Source organism: Miniopterus schreibersii (genome assembly GCF_964146895.1).
Source record: "Miniopterus schreibersii genome assembly, chromosome: 9".
NCBI classification, from domain to species: Eukaryota; Metazoa; Chordata; class Mammalia; order Chiroptera; family Miniopteridae; genus Miniopterus; species Miniopterus schreibersii.
Window position 1 is genome coordinate 9,534,851 of NC_138118.1, and position 15,641 is coordinate 9,550,491.

Here is a 15,641-nt window from a genome sequence, read left to right on the forward strand (position 1 = left end):
ATGATGTCAGGAACTAAATTAATCAGACTAGAGAAAACCACTGAAGTTTGCACAAGAACCAACCAATCAGCTTCGTCTGTGATCCCTAACCCTCAATCTTTGCCTTTAAAAACCCTTGACTGAAAGTCATCCTGGAGTTCCGGTTTTAAGTGATAGCTTTCATTGTCCTTGCATGGCACCCTGCAAATAAAGAGCTCCAATTTCTCCACTGCAAACCTCGATGTTTAGTGTTTGGCTTCTCTGCTAACTGGGCAAGCACACCCTCATTCGATTTATTAACAGGAGCCTAAACTTGTACCTCCAGCATGGTAATGAGATACCCTTCCACCTCTATGCTGTGATGGATAGTAAGGACTTTTATCACTGCCTACCAGTAACCTCCCTTCCCTGCCCGTGTGCCCACTCCATAAATGTGTCAATGAAAAACATATGGAAAGCAGTAAATAGGCACCCATGCCCCTACCAGCCATGGAGGTATCAACAGAGGCTGAGGGGGAGCCTGAACTTTCATGCTGCCCACAGTAAGGGGGAGGCTCTCCCACTCCAGGTGTCAAGGGAAACAGTGCACAGAACACAGACTTCAATTTCCACTTCACAGGAGGCATAAAATAATAAATACAAGAGCAGAAATCAATGAAATTGAAAACTGAAAAGTCAATGAAACAAAAAGCTGGTTATTTGAATAAGTCAATAAACTTAACAAGCCTCCAGCAAGATTGATGAAGACAAAGAAGACACAATGAAAAAGTGGCTCAGCAGTTGAGAGTCGACCTAGGATCCAGGTGATCGGGGTTCGGTTCCTGGTCAGGGCACATGCCCGGGTTGCGGGCTAGGCAGCCAATCAATGACTCTCTCATCATTGATGTTTCTATCTCTCTCTCTCCCTCTCCTTTCCTCTCTCTGAAATCAATAAAGATATATTTTTAAAAAAAGAAAAGAAAAGAAAAGAAAAGAAAAGAAAAGAAAAGAAAAGAAAAGAAAAGAAAAGAAAAGAAAAGAAAAAAGAAAAAGGGAGTATCACTGCAGACGACCTAGACATAAAAATAGGGGAATACCAAGAGCACGACTCCTACAAATGTAACAATGTAAGTGAAAGGAACCAAATCCTCAAAAAGCACAAACTACCACAACTCAACCAATATGAAAAAACTTGAATACCCCTGTAAGTATATGAAAGTTGGCTCTAAACAACTTTAAGGGTAAACCTAACAAAATATGTATAGAATTTGTATGCTGAAAACTACAAAATACTGATTTTAAAAAATCAAAGAAAATCTAAATAAATGGAGAGGCACAGTGTTCATGGATAGGGATAATCAATGTAGTAAAGGTGTCAATTCTCTTTAATTCGATCTACCAGTTTAACACAATTCCTAATATAATCCCAGCAACATTTTTTGTAAATTTAGACATTACTTTATGATTTATATAGAAAGGCAAATGCATGGTAATAACTAAATCAATATTGAAGAGAATAATAAAGTAGAGAAATCACTCTATCCAATTTCAGAACTTATATAGCTACCATAACCAGGAATGTCTGACACTGACCAAGGGAAGGGACAGACAGAGATGAATAAAACAAAATAACCTGAAACACACACACGCAAGTAGCGCCACCTGACTTTTGACAGATGTAAAACCATCACTATGCTGACAAGTACGAAATGCTGATAATATACTACGTTCATGGGTTGGAAGACTCAGTGCAGTGAAGATGTTAATTCTCCCCAAACTGATCTACAGCCTAAACAAGATTTTATTGTATAGATAAGATTATTCCAAGATTTAGGGAAAAGGAAAGGAACTCAAAGAGCTAAAGCAATTTTGAAAAAGAGAAAGTGGAAAGAATCACTATCCAATTTTAAGACTTACATAGATGTAGTAATTGGGACAGGGTGATATTGGCAGGATAGAAACATAGGTAAAAGGAACAGAATAGAGCATCCAGAAATACATCCATAGAAGTAAGCCCAAATGATTTCTGACAGAAGTGTGAAAACAATTTCGTGAAAGAAGGAAAATCTTTCAACAAATTGTGCTGGAACAACTGGTAGTCATAGGAAAAAAATTAAATCTCAACCTAAACTTCAGATTTTACATAAAAATTAACTCAAAGATCAGATTTAAATATAAAACATAAAATTATGAAACCTTTAGAACAAAACAGGAGACAACCTTAAGGACCTAGGAGGACTTGTTGAAGAATTCCTAGACATACCAAAAACACAATCCATAATAAAAAATATAGATGGATTTGATCGTCAAAATTTAAAACTTGTGTTCTGCAAAAGCCCTGCAAAGAGGAAGAAGAAACAAGTATCACACTAGCAGAAAGCACCTGCGAAACACAGGCCTGACCTGGCCAAGCGTTCGTATGTACAGGACATGAAGAGCTCTCAAACTCAACAAGGAAAACCCAGTTAGAACATGGACAAAAGACATTAAGAGGCATTTCACTGACGATAGACTCATGCCAGATAAGCACATGATAAAATGCTGAACATCACTAGCTAGCTATCAGGCAAATGCAAAGTAAGATCATGATGAGATACCAGTACAAAGCCATTAAAAGAACTAAAATAAAAAGTAGGGACAATATCAAATGCTGGTAAAAATGTGGAGAAGTTGGATCTTTCATACATTCCCCGTGGAAATATAAAATGGAAAAGCAACTCTGGAAAACAGATTAGCAGTTTCTGGAAAAAAAACTAAACATAACATTTATTATATGAGTCAGCAATGTTGCTTCTGGGCATCCCAGAGAATAAACTTAGGTCCACAAATCTGAACACAAATGTCTTAATTCAGTGCTCTTCAGAAGAGCCCAAAAATTGTAACAAATCTCCTTAAGTAAATTAATGGATATACAAACTATGGTACATGTATACCATGGAATACTAGTCAGCAATAGAGGGGAACCAACTACTGATATATGCAACACATTGGACAGATCTTGATGGGTATCATTCTGAGTGGGGGGGGGGGAGAGCTAATTTCAAAGGTCACTCACTTATGAATGATTCCACTTATATAACATTATATAACATATATAACTTATATAACATAAAATGACAAGATTAGAAAAATGAAAGACTAGTGCTTTGCCTGAAATCAGGAGGAGAGATATGACTATAAAGAGGTAACATGAGGGAGAGCTTTGGTAGTAATGAAATAGTTTTGTATCTTGATTGCGATGGTGGTTATGTGAATCTACACACGATAAAATGGCACACAACTATAAGCACTATTGTACTAACGTTAATTTCCTGGTTTTGATACTGTACTATAGTTATTAAAGATGTAATCATTAGGAAAAACTGGATGCACAGGGTCTCCCTGTAACCTCCCATGAATTATTTAAAAACAGAAAATAAAAAAGAACAACCCTAAGACAAACTAACATCTATTTAGTGCTCTCCTTGTCTGCACTGCTTTATCCTCATACAGATCAGGAAATGGAAATCAGAGAGTCTGGATAACCTGGCCAAGGTCACACAGTAATGGAGCTGTGATTTGAATCCACGGCTGCCTGACCCCAGAGAGCAGGCTCTGTACTACTGTACTACTACACTTTACAAAATGTCTTAGAAAACCATCAGTTAATAGATCACATCATTTGACAGATAGGATATCAGTCCATGAATTAAGAATCCTATTTGTGTATGGTGGTAAATTTGACTTAAATAAATTTAAACCCAAATAAATGCTAACTCAAAAATACCATTTTATCTATAAAGTTAGTAGGAAATGTAATTTCTATTTGACAAGTCTGAGCAATATTTATAGTTCCTCTGCACAAACTGTAGAGATCAGCATCTAGAATATATCCTTTCAGAAACTGAAGTGATTAAAACCCAACTAATAAAAATAATTCCCTGAGAAATGTAGAGATATTCTACCTTAATAATTCACCACTGTGTGTTTAATGGCTATGGTTGTTTCTTTTTTGTTACTTATTTAATTAGGTTGAAATTTTTAAGTAGTACATAAATTCAAGTCTGTTTTCAAGTGTTACCTTTGATGACACCTGCATCCCCACCTACCTCCCTGCACAACCGATCCCTTTATCCTGCTCTAATTCTTGTCTTGTACTTTTCCTCCTCCTGCTTCATTTATTTATGTTTATTGTTTATCGTTTAGCTATCCCAAGTAGAATATAAATTCTGCGAGGACAGGACAGAGGTTTTTGTTTGTTTAGTTCATCAAGATTCCAAAGTAGCTAAAGATGTACCTGGCACATAGTAGTGCTTGATAAATATTTGGTGAATAAATGAATAAACTCCCTTATTAATGCACATACCTGTGATCCACAATTCCACCTTGGAGACACTCTTACACTTCAGCATCAGGAGACATGTTCAAGAATGTTCAGAGCAGCATTTTGCATAAAAGCCCACAACTGGAAACAACCCAAATGTCCATCAACAGTAGAAACAAAATAATGTGGTATATTCAAATAACAGAATACTAAACAGTAATGAAATCAATGCACTTAAACTACAGATATCAACATGACTGAATCCCCAAAAATACACCGAGTGAAAAAAATGTTCCAGAAGAATCCATTTTATACTCTATTAAAGTTCAAAAACGGTCCAATCCAAATAATATATTATATAGGAAAGCATACATAGCTTATAAACTACCAAAAAAAAAGGGAAAAAAAAGAGCAAGGCAATGATTAACACAAAATTCTAGACAATGCCTATACCTAGAAAAAGGAAAGTGATAGCTCATATCCAAATACTGACTTTGACCCATCTCTCTTTCCTGAACAGAACAGCTCTCAAGGTCGAAGAGTACATGGAGATGGCTAGGTGAAAATGAGACTTTCGGCCCAAAGACCTGCTGGCTTTTGTCAGAACTCTCTTCTTAGAGCCTGAAGACTAGTAACCCTCACAGCAAACCAGTTCTAGTGTACTAAGTACTATCCCCATTTCATATATCAGGAAAATGAGTACCATGACTTGCTCATGGTCATGTAATTACTAACTGCCAAATTTGGTATTTGAATCCTGCCTAATGACACATCTGTGTACATTCAACATGTAAAGTATTTAAATAAAAGAGATAAAGCATGGACTTTAAGGTCATATGGCAAAAGAAAAAGATCTATAAGATCTACAGAATGCCAAAGAGTACTCTGTCCATGGTCCTGTAAAAAACACTGCTAGCTTGCTACTTAAATATACACACGTGTATATAACAAAAGACCCAATTAAATGCTATCTATAAGACACCCGATTTAAGTGCACACACAGGTTAAAATAGGAAAGGATGAAAATAGATACACATTCAAACAAAAGCATATGAAACTTGGAGGACTTCATAATACCAGGCAGAGTAGACAACAGAACAAGAACTATTACCAGATATAAAGTGAAGAGAGTGTAAATGACAAAGGGGTCAATTCCTCATGAAAACATATTAATCCTAGATGCACATGCACCAAATCAACAGGGCTTCAGAACAATCAACGTAAAAATTGATACAACTGAAAAGAGAAACAATATTTCATTATAGTTGGAGATTTCAACTCTCCACTCAGTAATCAAGAACAGTAAACGGAAAAACAGTAAGGATATAAAAAACGAACAAAAGAATCAAATAACTTGATCCAACTGATGTTTAAAGAACTCCCAGTGTGAGCAGAATGCCTATTCTTTAAGTGCGAATGGAATGTTCACTAAGATATAACGCATAGTATGCTGGGCAATAAAATAAGTATGAATAAGTTAAAAGAACTAAAAACACAGAAAATATGTTTCATGATCACAATGAGATAAACTCAGAAATCAGTAACAGACAAAACTGGAAAATACCCAATACTTGGAAACTGAATAACTTACTTCCAACTAACCAATGTGTTAATGCCAAAAATCAATCATCTAAGCCTCCACCCTCAAGAAGCTATGGGCAAAAAGGAACAAATTAATCCTAAAGAAAATAGAAAGAAAATAATAGGGAACGGAAAGCAGTGGGAGAAAAAAAGAAAGAAAATGGGAATAAAGAAGATCAATGAAACCAAAGCCAGTTCTGCGACGTAGTGGGTAAAAACTAATAACAGAAATACAACAATGGAACAGAATAGAGTCCAGAAATAGACATATACATATAGACAAATGTAACCAGTATTTAATCATTGTCTCTAAAGGATGGACCGATAAAATATAATGGGTGAGAATTCTGTAGAAGTGACATGAGAAATCCTACAAATTTGACAGAATAAATGAATTGTAAGTAGAATAAAAAGAAACTGCAACTAGATATATCACTCTAAAACTGCAGAAACGAAAACAAGAAAAAATCCTAAAGAAAGAAAGGCAGATTATCATAAAAAAAAAAAAAAAAAAAGTAAGACTATGGCCTACTTCTCATGAGAAATGATGGGAATCAGCAGACAATAGAAAGACATCTTCCAAGTAATAAAAAACAATAAATACGATGCACTAGTTGAAAGACAAACTGTCACACTGTGTTATGTTGCCATCTGATATTTTTTTTAGGTTCACTAATTCATGTAGTTTTAGTTTTAGAGTTCATGTATAAACTTATTTTTGAGTATGTGAAACATTTACATGGTTCAAAACTCAAAAACCATATTAAAAAGGTATACCAGATTTCGCTTCTGTCCCTATCCTTCTACCCATTTCATTCCCTCTATCCCACTTCCCTATAGATAACCATTTTCATTAAACCATATTTCTGGTTTATCCTTCCAGTAGCTTCTTTTTCTCTCCCCAGAAGCTCTTTTTGTGAAAATATTTAGTTTTCATGCACAAAAAATAGCAAACTATACACACAGTACTGTAGCTTGGTTTTGTTCACTTAACAGTATATCCTGGCAATCAATCCTTATCAGTAAATTCCATTTCCAATCTTTTGCTATTATAAATGATAACATAATGAATAACATTAACTACACATCACTTCATATTCATGGGAGCTGTACCCTTAAAATGGATTCCTAGAAATGGGTCTGTGGGTTAAAGGATAACAGGATCTGCAGTTTTTAAAGAAATTGCTAAGTGTACCCTCTTTAGAAATGTATGACAAATACTTAGTTCCTCAAATCTTCATAAATAAAGCATGTTAACAAACTCTGGATTTTTGCCTGATAGGTGAAAAATACAGTAAACTCTCGAGCTTGCAGACCTCGATTGAACAGACTTCGGAGTTAATGGACAAAATTTCTGATTTGGATATCATATGTGAAAATTAACACCCTGTTAATTTTAAAATGCTTTTAACCAAGATTTGCTTATAATTAAACAGGTTATTTTTTATTATTAACTCACCATTATTTTGAACAAATTTTAGAAAATAGGCATATGTTAGAAAAAACACTGCAGTAATTTCACTTACATAAATAAATATTACATATCTACAACTATAGTCTACATATTTAAATCCAAGAGTAACCGCTTGTAAACAATGTTTGGCGAGTGGTTAGCACGTCATCATACCACATCCTGCAAGGTAATTGGTGTGACTTTCTGAAGCTTGCCTGGGATGTTCCAATGTGCCGTGTGCTAAGCCATGCCCTAGCTGAGTGCATCTGTTTACTTGCAGTGAATGGTGAATGCACACATTTACTAGACCTATTCAGTATAAACTTAAAATGACAGTAATACATATATATAAAACTTGTCTGTGAAATAAAACTTTTCATACATATTTCATTTTAATTAAATAAATGTGTCTACGTAAGAGAAAACAAGTAAACTAATGTGTCAATTTTTTAACATAAGCATTTGGAAAACCTACTTTTATATAATGGACTTTTGTCTTTAATGGACACCCCCTCGCCCAAATTAGTCCATTATATTGAGGTTTACTGTAGTTATCTTGGTATAGTGTGCACACTTCTTATTAAGGTTTAACATCTTTTCATGAGGGCTTTCTACATCTGTATTAGGTATACTGCAAGGTTTTCTTGCCTTTTTAAAAAATACTGCAGAGAAATTTTAAACTACATTCAGCAGAATTTATTATTAAGAATATTGGTAGTATTATTATAAAAGTAATACATTTTCCGTAGATAAAGAAAATAATGTTAATTAATGGTTAAGACAAACATTAATTGTGTTAATCTTAGTTATTAGGGCAAAGAGAGAAAGAAATAAGATGTGAAATCAAAGAAGTCAAGTAAAAATCTTGAAAGAGTAAAACTGACTTAGAAATGTCAATATGCACAACCAAATTTTTAAAAATAGATTTCCTCGTTCTGTCCAGTTTCAAAAGGCTTAGAAGTGATCATATGCCAGGAGCATCCCAGTTATCTGGTTTCTAAATACCATTACCCCATTGAAGGAAAATAATCATTGATTTCAAATCTGTGGCACTTTTCTTTTTTAACCTGTGGTACATGATTAGACTGAAATATCTTTTTTGGTAGAAGACAAAGAAACGGTTAAAGAGAAAGAGGGTGACATCAAACTGAGACAATTTAAAGGGCAAAAGGAATAATGAATAAAATGCATTCAATGTAAAACAAAATCTGATACTCAACAAAAATATTCTTTGCAACTAAGGGCAGTGGCAATGACCCTACTCTGCATCTCTGAAAATTAATTTAAAAGAAAAACATTACACATTTATCCTGCAATTATATTAGAAACTAGGATAACAGCAAAAATGGCAGCAAAGGATATCATTTTTTAAAATGGCAGCTTTAGAGGTTAATCCCTCCACCGATATAGCCATTAAGTTGGAAAAAAATTAATAATGAAAATAAACTCAGAACTCCGGAACTTGCTCAGATATTGACAGCAACCAGGGAAATGCTTAATGACAGGAGAAGCTACTGGACTTTTGGTAAGAGAGCTGCTTGTATGGACCAGCTACCATGCCCCAATTCCTTAATCTTGCTGCAACATGGGGAAGGCAGCCTGCATTTCTGAAGTGGCTGGCTGGTGTCAGCGTACACACTCAGGACCTTGTACTCTAAAGTTTGGGGGTTGTGTGATTTGATTGGCATGGCGATTCCCTGAGGGCCAGCTGAGATTCTTGGCTTTATTGAGATCCCCCAGGCTGCAGCAGCTTCCCTAATGGCATACATATATCAGAACATTTAAAGAGGCATATACACTTTTTAAATCTATACATTTAAAGAAACCTCTAAGATGTCACAGACTGTCAAGATAACATGTCAGTAATACACACAAGGAAGGCTTTGCAAAAATAGTTTGGAAAGTCACTATACAACAAACTAAAGACCTCAACCAACAAGCAATGAAATCAATTCCTGAGGAGGGGAAGAATACTCAAAATGTCCAGTACTTAAGAAAAAATTACAAGTATACACCCCCCCCCCCCCCAAACCCATGAAATTTGACTCATTCATAGAAAAAGAGAATTTGACAGCAATGGCAGATTTAAAAAGGGAGAAGAATCAGAAAACCTAAAGAAAAGGCCATTGAAACTATACAGTCTAAGGAGAATAAAAAGGAATGAAGAAAACTGAACAGAACTTGAGAGACTTGTCAGATACCATCAAACATCCCCACATACATGGGAGTCTCAGGAAAAGTAGAGAAGGGGGCAGAAAAATATTTGAAAATGGTTTCCTAAATTTGAAGAAAGACATGAATGTACACATCTAAGAAGCTCTACAAACTCCAAGCAAAATAAACTCAAAGAGATCTTGTTATTATGGTAACTCTAGAACTCAAATTTTCCTAGTCCTCAGGGATTCCTGATTTTTGCTTGTGGATGGTTAGATCAGTCCATTTGTGTCTTTTCCAAATTATTTTGAAAAGAGTATATGTATTCCTTGTTGAGTGTGGTCATTTAAGCTTCTGTTCCATACTATCTGGTGGCAAGCCAGGAACCTGACAAAGATCTTCTTAAATGTCTGGCACCAAAAGGGAGGGAAGTACAGTAGTCTCTTTAAATCTTGGCAAGCTAAGTACCCAACCCTCAGGGATTCCTCAGAACCACCAAAACATGCAAGCCCCAATTTTTGGAACCCTCTTACAGAAAAGCAGCAGTCTCTCCCTTCATCATCAAGTACTCCCCTGGTTCTGTTTAGGATAAAAAAGTTCTGAATATAGAGGTGATGATTACACAGCATTGTGAATGTACTTAATGCTGTGGAACTATAAACTTAAAAATGGATAAAATGGATAGAGATTAAAGATGGCAGCAGACTGAGTGGAAGCTACACTGATGCTCTCCCAGGACCAAACTGGAATTAAAACTAAAATAGAGAAAAAACATCCTGAATAATCAACTGCAACTGAAGAAGAGCTGGAGAACATCCTCACAACCAAAGACCTAAAGCGGACATTGCATAGAGACTGGTAGGAAGGGCAGAGGCGCAAGAGGGCTGGCTGGGCTCCCACAGGCAGCAGCTCAAGGTCCAGAGGGATATTTCAGCTGTGGGGGATTTCCACTGAGGACTCTGGGGACTAAACCCCAGGCTGGGCTTCCCAGCCCAGAGCATCAAAACTGAAAAATGTTCCCACATAACATCTGGATGTGAAAAACAGCAGGGTTTCTGTCTGCCACGGAGAAATGGGTGGAAATGCAGGAACCCTCTTAAAGAGCCAACACACACAGTTTCATGTGCAGCCACTCACCTTGGGCTCCAGCAGAGGGAGGGCAGAGTGGACTGGAGCTGTGTGAGGAGAATGTAGGGTTGTGGGCTCTGGAGATAGAGCTCAGAGGACACTCATCTGGATTCCTATGCCAAGTCATTTCCCCATATTGAAGAGGCAGACATTTACCTTCCAAGCAGCTTTTACCTGAGAGGGAAGCAATTGCCCCACCCTGCTGGAAAACCTCTCGCCCTACCCAGAGGAGTTTCTACAGCCTGAGGCTCATTAGAGAATCACAGAGGCAGACTTCAGAGTGCTTTGAATCTTTGCCTGATCTGCTTCTAGACCCCAGCCTTGGAAAAGCAGACTTTGGTGTGCATCTTGGTCCTGTCCAACCACACCCAGCCCCAAAAGAGGGGACCTCAAGTCGTGGGTTGTGGATACCTCTAAATACTCAAGGTCAGTCACAAACAGCGTCTGACATTGCCCTGCACCAGAGACTGTCCAAAAGGACTGAGAGTCCTAGGAGTCCTACCTAATACACAGAAACAAACCCAAATAGGCAGCCAAAATGGGGAGACCAAAAAAAAGCCTGAAATGAAACAAGAGAAGGCACCAGAAAAAGAGCTAAATGAAACGAAGATAAGCAAATCGATCAGATATAGAGTTCAGAATACTCATTGTATGGATGCTCTACAGCATGAAAAAAGACATGGAAACTATGAAGGGAATTAAGAATGACATAGCAGAAATACAGAATACACAAGAAGGAATAAACAGCAGATTAGAGGAAGGTGAGGACTGGATCAGTGAATTAGAAGACAGGGTAGAAAAAAAATCACTCAATCACAAATCCAAAAAGAAAAACAACTAAAAAACAGGAGGACAGTCTAAGGGAGCTGCGGGACAACATGAAATGTAACAGTATTTGTATCATAGGAGTGCCAGAGAAGTTTAAAGTAATGAAGGGTTACAGAACCTGTTTGAAGAAATAATGACAGAAAACTTCCCTAACCTGGTCAAGGAAAAAGTCACACAAGTTTAGGAGGCACAGTGAGTCCCAAGCAAGAAGAGTCCAAAGAGGTCCACACTCAGACACATCATAATTAAAATGCCAAAAATTCAAGACAGAGAGAATCTTAAAGGCAGCAAGAGAAAAGCAATCTGTTACCTACAAAGGAGCTCCCATAAGGCTGTCAGATGATTTCTCATCAGAAACTCCAGAGGCCAGAAGAGAACGGCATGAGTTTCAAGGTAATGCAAAACAAGGATCTGAAACCAAGACTACTTTACACAGCAAGGCTATCATTCAAAATAGATGGTCAAATAAAGAGCTTTCCAGACAAAAAAAGGCTGAAGGAGTTTATCACCACCAAACCAGCATTGCAGGAAATGTTAAAGGAACTGCTGTAATTGGAAGTAGAAATAGAAGCATTGCAAATGTTAAAGGGACTGCTATAATAATAATAATAAATACAGAAACACAGGCATAAAGAGTTAAAACTGCAATAAGTAAGGACCTATTAATAATAACCTTAAGGACTTTAAGGGAGAGATCAACAGTAATACAGTCATAGTCATGGACTTGAACACCCCACTGACTTCACTGGATAGATCTTCTGGACAAAAAGTCAACACAGAAACAGTGACTAAATGGCACACTAAATCAGATGGATTTTACTGACATTCACAGAACATTTCACCCCTAATCTGCAGAATACACATTCCTCTCAAGTACACATGGGTCATTCTCAAAGATAGACCACATGTTAGGACACAAAAACAGTGTCCACAAGTTCAAATCTACGGGACACAACAAAAGCAGTCCTAAGAGGGAAGTTCATAGCACTGCAGGCCTACCTCAGAAAGCAAGAAAAATTTTTAGTAAAGTATCTACCCTACAACTTAAAGAATTAGAAAGCTCCCCTGTGAAGCTGCCCAGACCAGGGCTTTTGTTTGCTGGGAGTTTTTTGATTACTGCTTCAATTTCATCAGTTGTTATTAGCCTGTTCAGGTTTTCTGATTCTTCCTGATTCAGTTTTACATGATCTCACTCATATGTGGAATCTAATAAACAAAATAGACTGAGAAACAAAACAGATCCAGAGACATAGAAGCATGGGTTAGACTGATGAATCTCAGTGGGAAGGCGGGGGTCAGGGAGTAGTTAGGGAGAGATTAATCAAAGAACTTGTATGCATATATGCATAACCCATGGACACAGACTATTGTGTGGTGAAGGCGGGGGGGGGGAGGTGGAGTGGTGGGGATCAATGGAGAAAAAAAGGGGGAATATCTGTAATACTTTCAATAATAAAGATAAATTTTAAAAAATGGTTAATTGTGTTATGTATATTTTACTACAATAAAAAAAAAGTATTCAAAAAGTTGGTAAGGCATAGTAAAATAAACCCAAAGAAATTTTTTCAGATCCATAAAATGGAATAGAAGCCATGTAGTTCTTTATGCATAGCCCACTGACACAGACAACAGTGTGGTGAAGGCCGAGGGCGCGTGTATATGGAGGTGGGCAAAGGCAGGTAAAATGGGGGACATCTGTAACAGTGTCAACAATAAATTTAAAACATTTTTTTAAAAAAGAAAACCTCTGGTGGGGTACAGAGGGAGGGAGGGAAGAGAGGAAGAGGCAGGAGGAGGGGAAGGGGAAAGAGTGGAGACTGTACACAAGAGTACGAGAGCACATACTTCTAAAACCAGTACCAGGAATGAAAGAGGATATCATAACTTTAGATGACACTGATATGAAGAAGTTGTAGGTGATTATTATGTACTTGTATCACTAAAACTAAAAATGTGTATCAAATGTACAAAGTCCTAGAAAAAGATGAAACTACCACAATGTCTCAAGTGAAACAGAAAACCTAAAGAATCTTATAAATAAACCTTTAAGAAAATTGAATCAGGGAGAAACAAGATGGCGGTAACAGCTGTACCCGCCACCTCCTGCAACCACATCAAAATTACAACTAAAATACAGAACCACCATCACTCAGAGCTTCCTGAAATCTGGCTGAACAGAAGTCCTACAACCAGGGAGGTGAAGAAACACCGAGACCGGCAAGAGGGGCGGAGACCCGGGCAGATCGGGGGTGGATTGTGGAGACTCAGTCAGGGGACCACACCCGGTGCTGTGGCTTAAACCCCGTAGGATATCTTGGCAGCAGAGGTTTCCCAGAGGAGCGAGGGTCCCAGCCCCACATCAAGGCCCCAGCTCAGGGCTCCAGGACAGGGAAGAGAAGTCCCACAGCTTCGGGCTGTGAAAATCAGCGGGACTGTCACTGAGGGAGTCCCAGGGAGCTCCTCTTAAAGGGCCCGCACATGGACTCACTCGGACGCGCTCCCTGAGCCCCAGCGCCGGGCAGCAGCTTGAAAGGAACCTGGGACATTTCAGGAGGAAATAACCTGCCTGAAGTCGAGGGGAGGGCTGGAGGGAAAGCTTTCTCCCAGGCAGGAGAGCTGGCGGAGGCCATTGCTCCTTTGGCAAGCCCTCCGCGCACACAGCCGGAAGGCAGGCGCCATGTTTGAATTGCCAGCACCTGACTCACACTTTTGGCCCCACCCCATGATTCCCGGAGGCCCCTCCCCTCCCCACCTGCAGGCTCATCCAGGCCATTTCCAGGGGCTTTTCTGTGCAAGTGGCCTCTCGAGCCTTATGCTTAGGACTTTATTAAAATCTCTCAAACAAGTAGCAGCATGCCCCATATGGCTTGACAAGTGGCCCCAGGCCTGTCACTAGTGGCAGCCTACATTGGTTCATGGCTTGGCCTCTTCTGGACACCTCCGAGCCCAGCACAAGGAGCAGCCAACTACAGTTTGCGGTGTAGCTCATGCTGGGTAGCCCTGAACAAGGCACTGGCAGAGGCTGACTCTGCACCTCCAGGGAGGCCCCAGAGGCAACCCTACCACATCCACGAGGGACACACTCAAGGGGCGCACTTGGTGAACACCGAAGCCCCACTGAAGTAAATCCTGCTCCAAAGGGGTGTCTCCAGCACAGCAGCTGTTTGGCTGTAGCTGCAGCTGGTCCTCACAGCCAACTGGCCTGGGGGTCAATTCCTCCCAGTGAAACCAACAGCAACCAAGGCTCAACTACAACAGCACAGTGCACGCAGCCCACACAGGGGAGCACCTAGAAGGCCCAGCTCAGGTGACTGGGGAGGCTGAGCCACTAGACCCTACAGGACACCTACTACACAAATTCCAGGTGACATAGCAGCTCTACCTAATACATAGAAACAAACACCTGGAAGCAGCCAAAATGTGGAGGCAAAGAAATATGTCACAAAGGAAAGAACAGAAGAAATCTCTAGAAGAGGAACTAAATGAAATAGATCCAAGCAAGCTAACAGATACAGAGTTCAGAATTTTGTTTATAAGGATGTTTAAGCAGACTATTAAAGAAATAACTGAGAAAACCGATAACATAATAAAGTACCAATTTGAAATGAAGGCTACACAAACTGAAATGAAGAATAATTTACAGGGAATCAACAGTAGAGTAGAAGATGCTGAGAATCAAATCAGCAATTTGGAACATGAGGAAACAAAAAACACCCAACCAGAAGAGCAAAAAGAAAAAAGAATCCAGAAATATGAAGATAGTATAAGAAGCCTCTGGGACAACTTCGAGAGGCCCAACATTCATATTATTGGGGTGCCAGAAGGGGAAGAAACAGAGCAAGAAATTGAAAACCTATTTGAAAAAATAATGACAGAAAACTTCCCCTATCTGGGGAAAGAAATAGACTTACAAGTTCAGGAAGCACAGAGGGTCCCAAACAAGAGGAACCCAAAGAGGCCCACACCAAGACACATCATAATTAAAATGCCAAAGGTTAAAGACAAAGAGAGAATCTTAAAAGCAGCAAGAAAAAAGCAGTTAGTTACCTACAAGGGAGCACCCATACGACTGTCAGCTTATTTCTCAACAGAAACCTTGCAGGCCAGAAGGGAGTGGCAAGAAATATTCAAAGTGATGAAAAACATGGAACTTGTATACAACCAAGATTGCTCTACCCAGCAAAGCTATCATTTAGAACTGAAGGTCAGATAAAGAGCTTCTCAGAGAAGAAAAAG

At 38.6% G+C, this 15,641-nt stretch overlaps 1 protein-coding gene across 3 annotated transcripts in view; it reads right to left on the reverse strand.

The window, feature by feature from the left end:
• TRIM24 (tripartite motif containing 24) overlaps window positions 1-15,641 on the reverse strand; it is an 89,407-nt gene that overhangs the window by 53,881 nt on the left and 19,885 nt on the right. The window contains exon 1 of one of the 3 annotated variants that reach the window (XM_081146475.1): window positions 4,304-4,388. The exons of the other annotated variants lie outside the window; for them this stretch is intronic. Coding sequence (XP_081002601.1) covers window positions 4,304-4,349 — 46 coding nt within the window. The 5' untranslated portion in view covers window positions 4,350-4,388. Of the gene's footprint in view, window positions 1-4,303; window positions 4,389-15,641 lie in introns of those variants that run through there. 3 annotated transcript variants of the gene reach the window in all.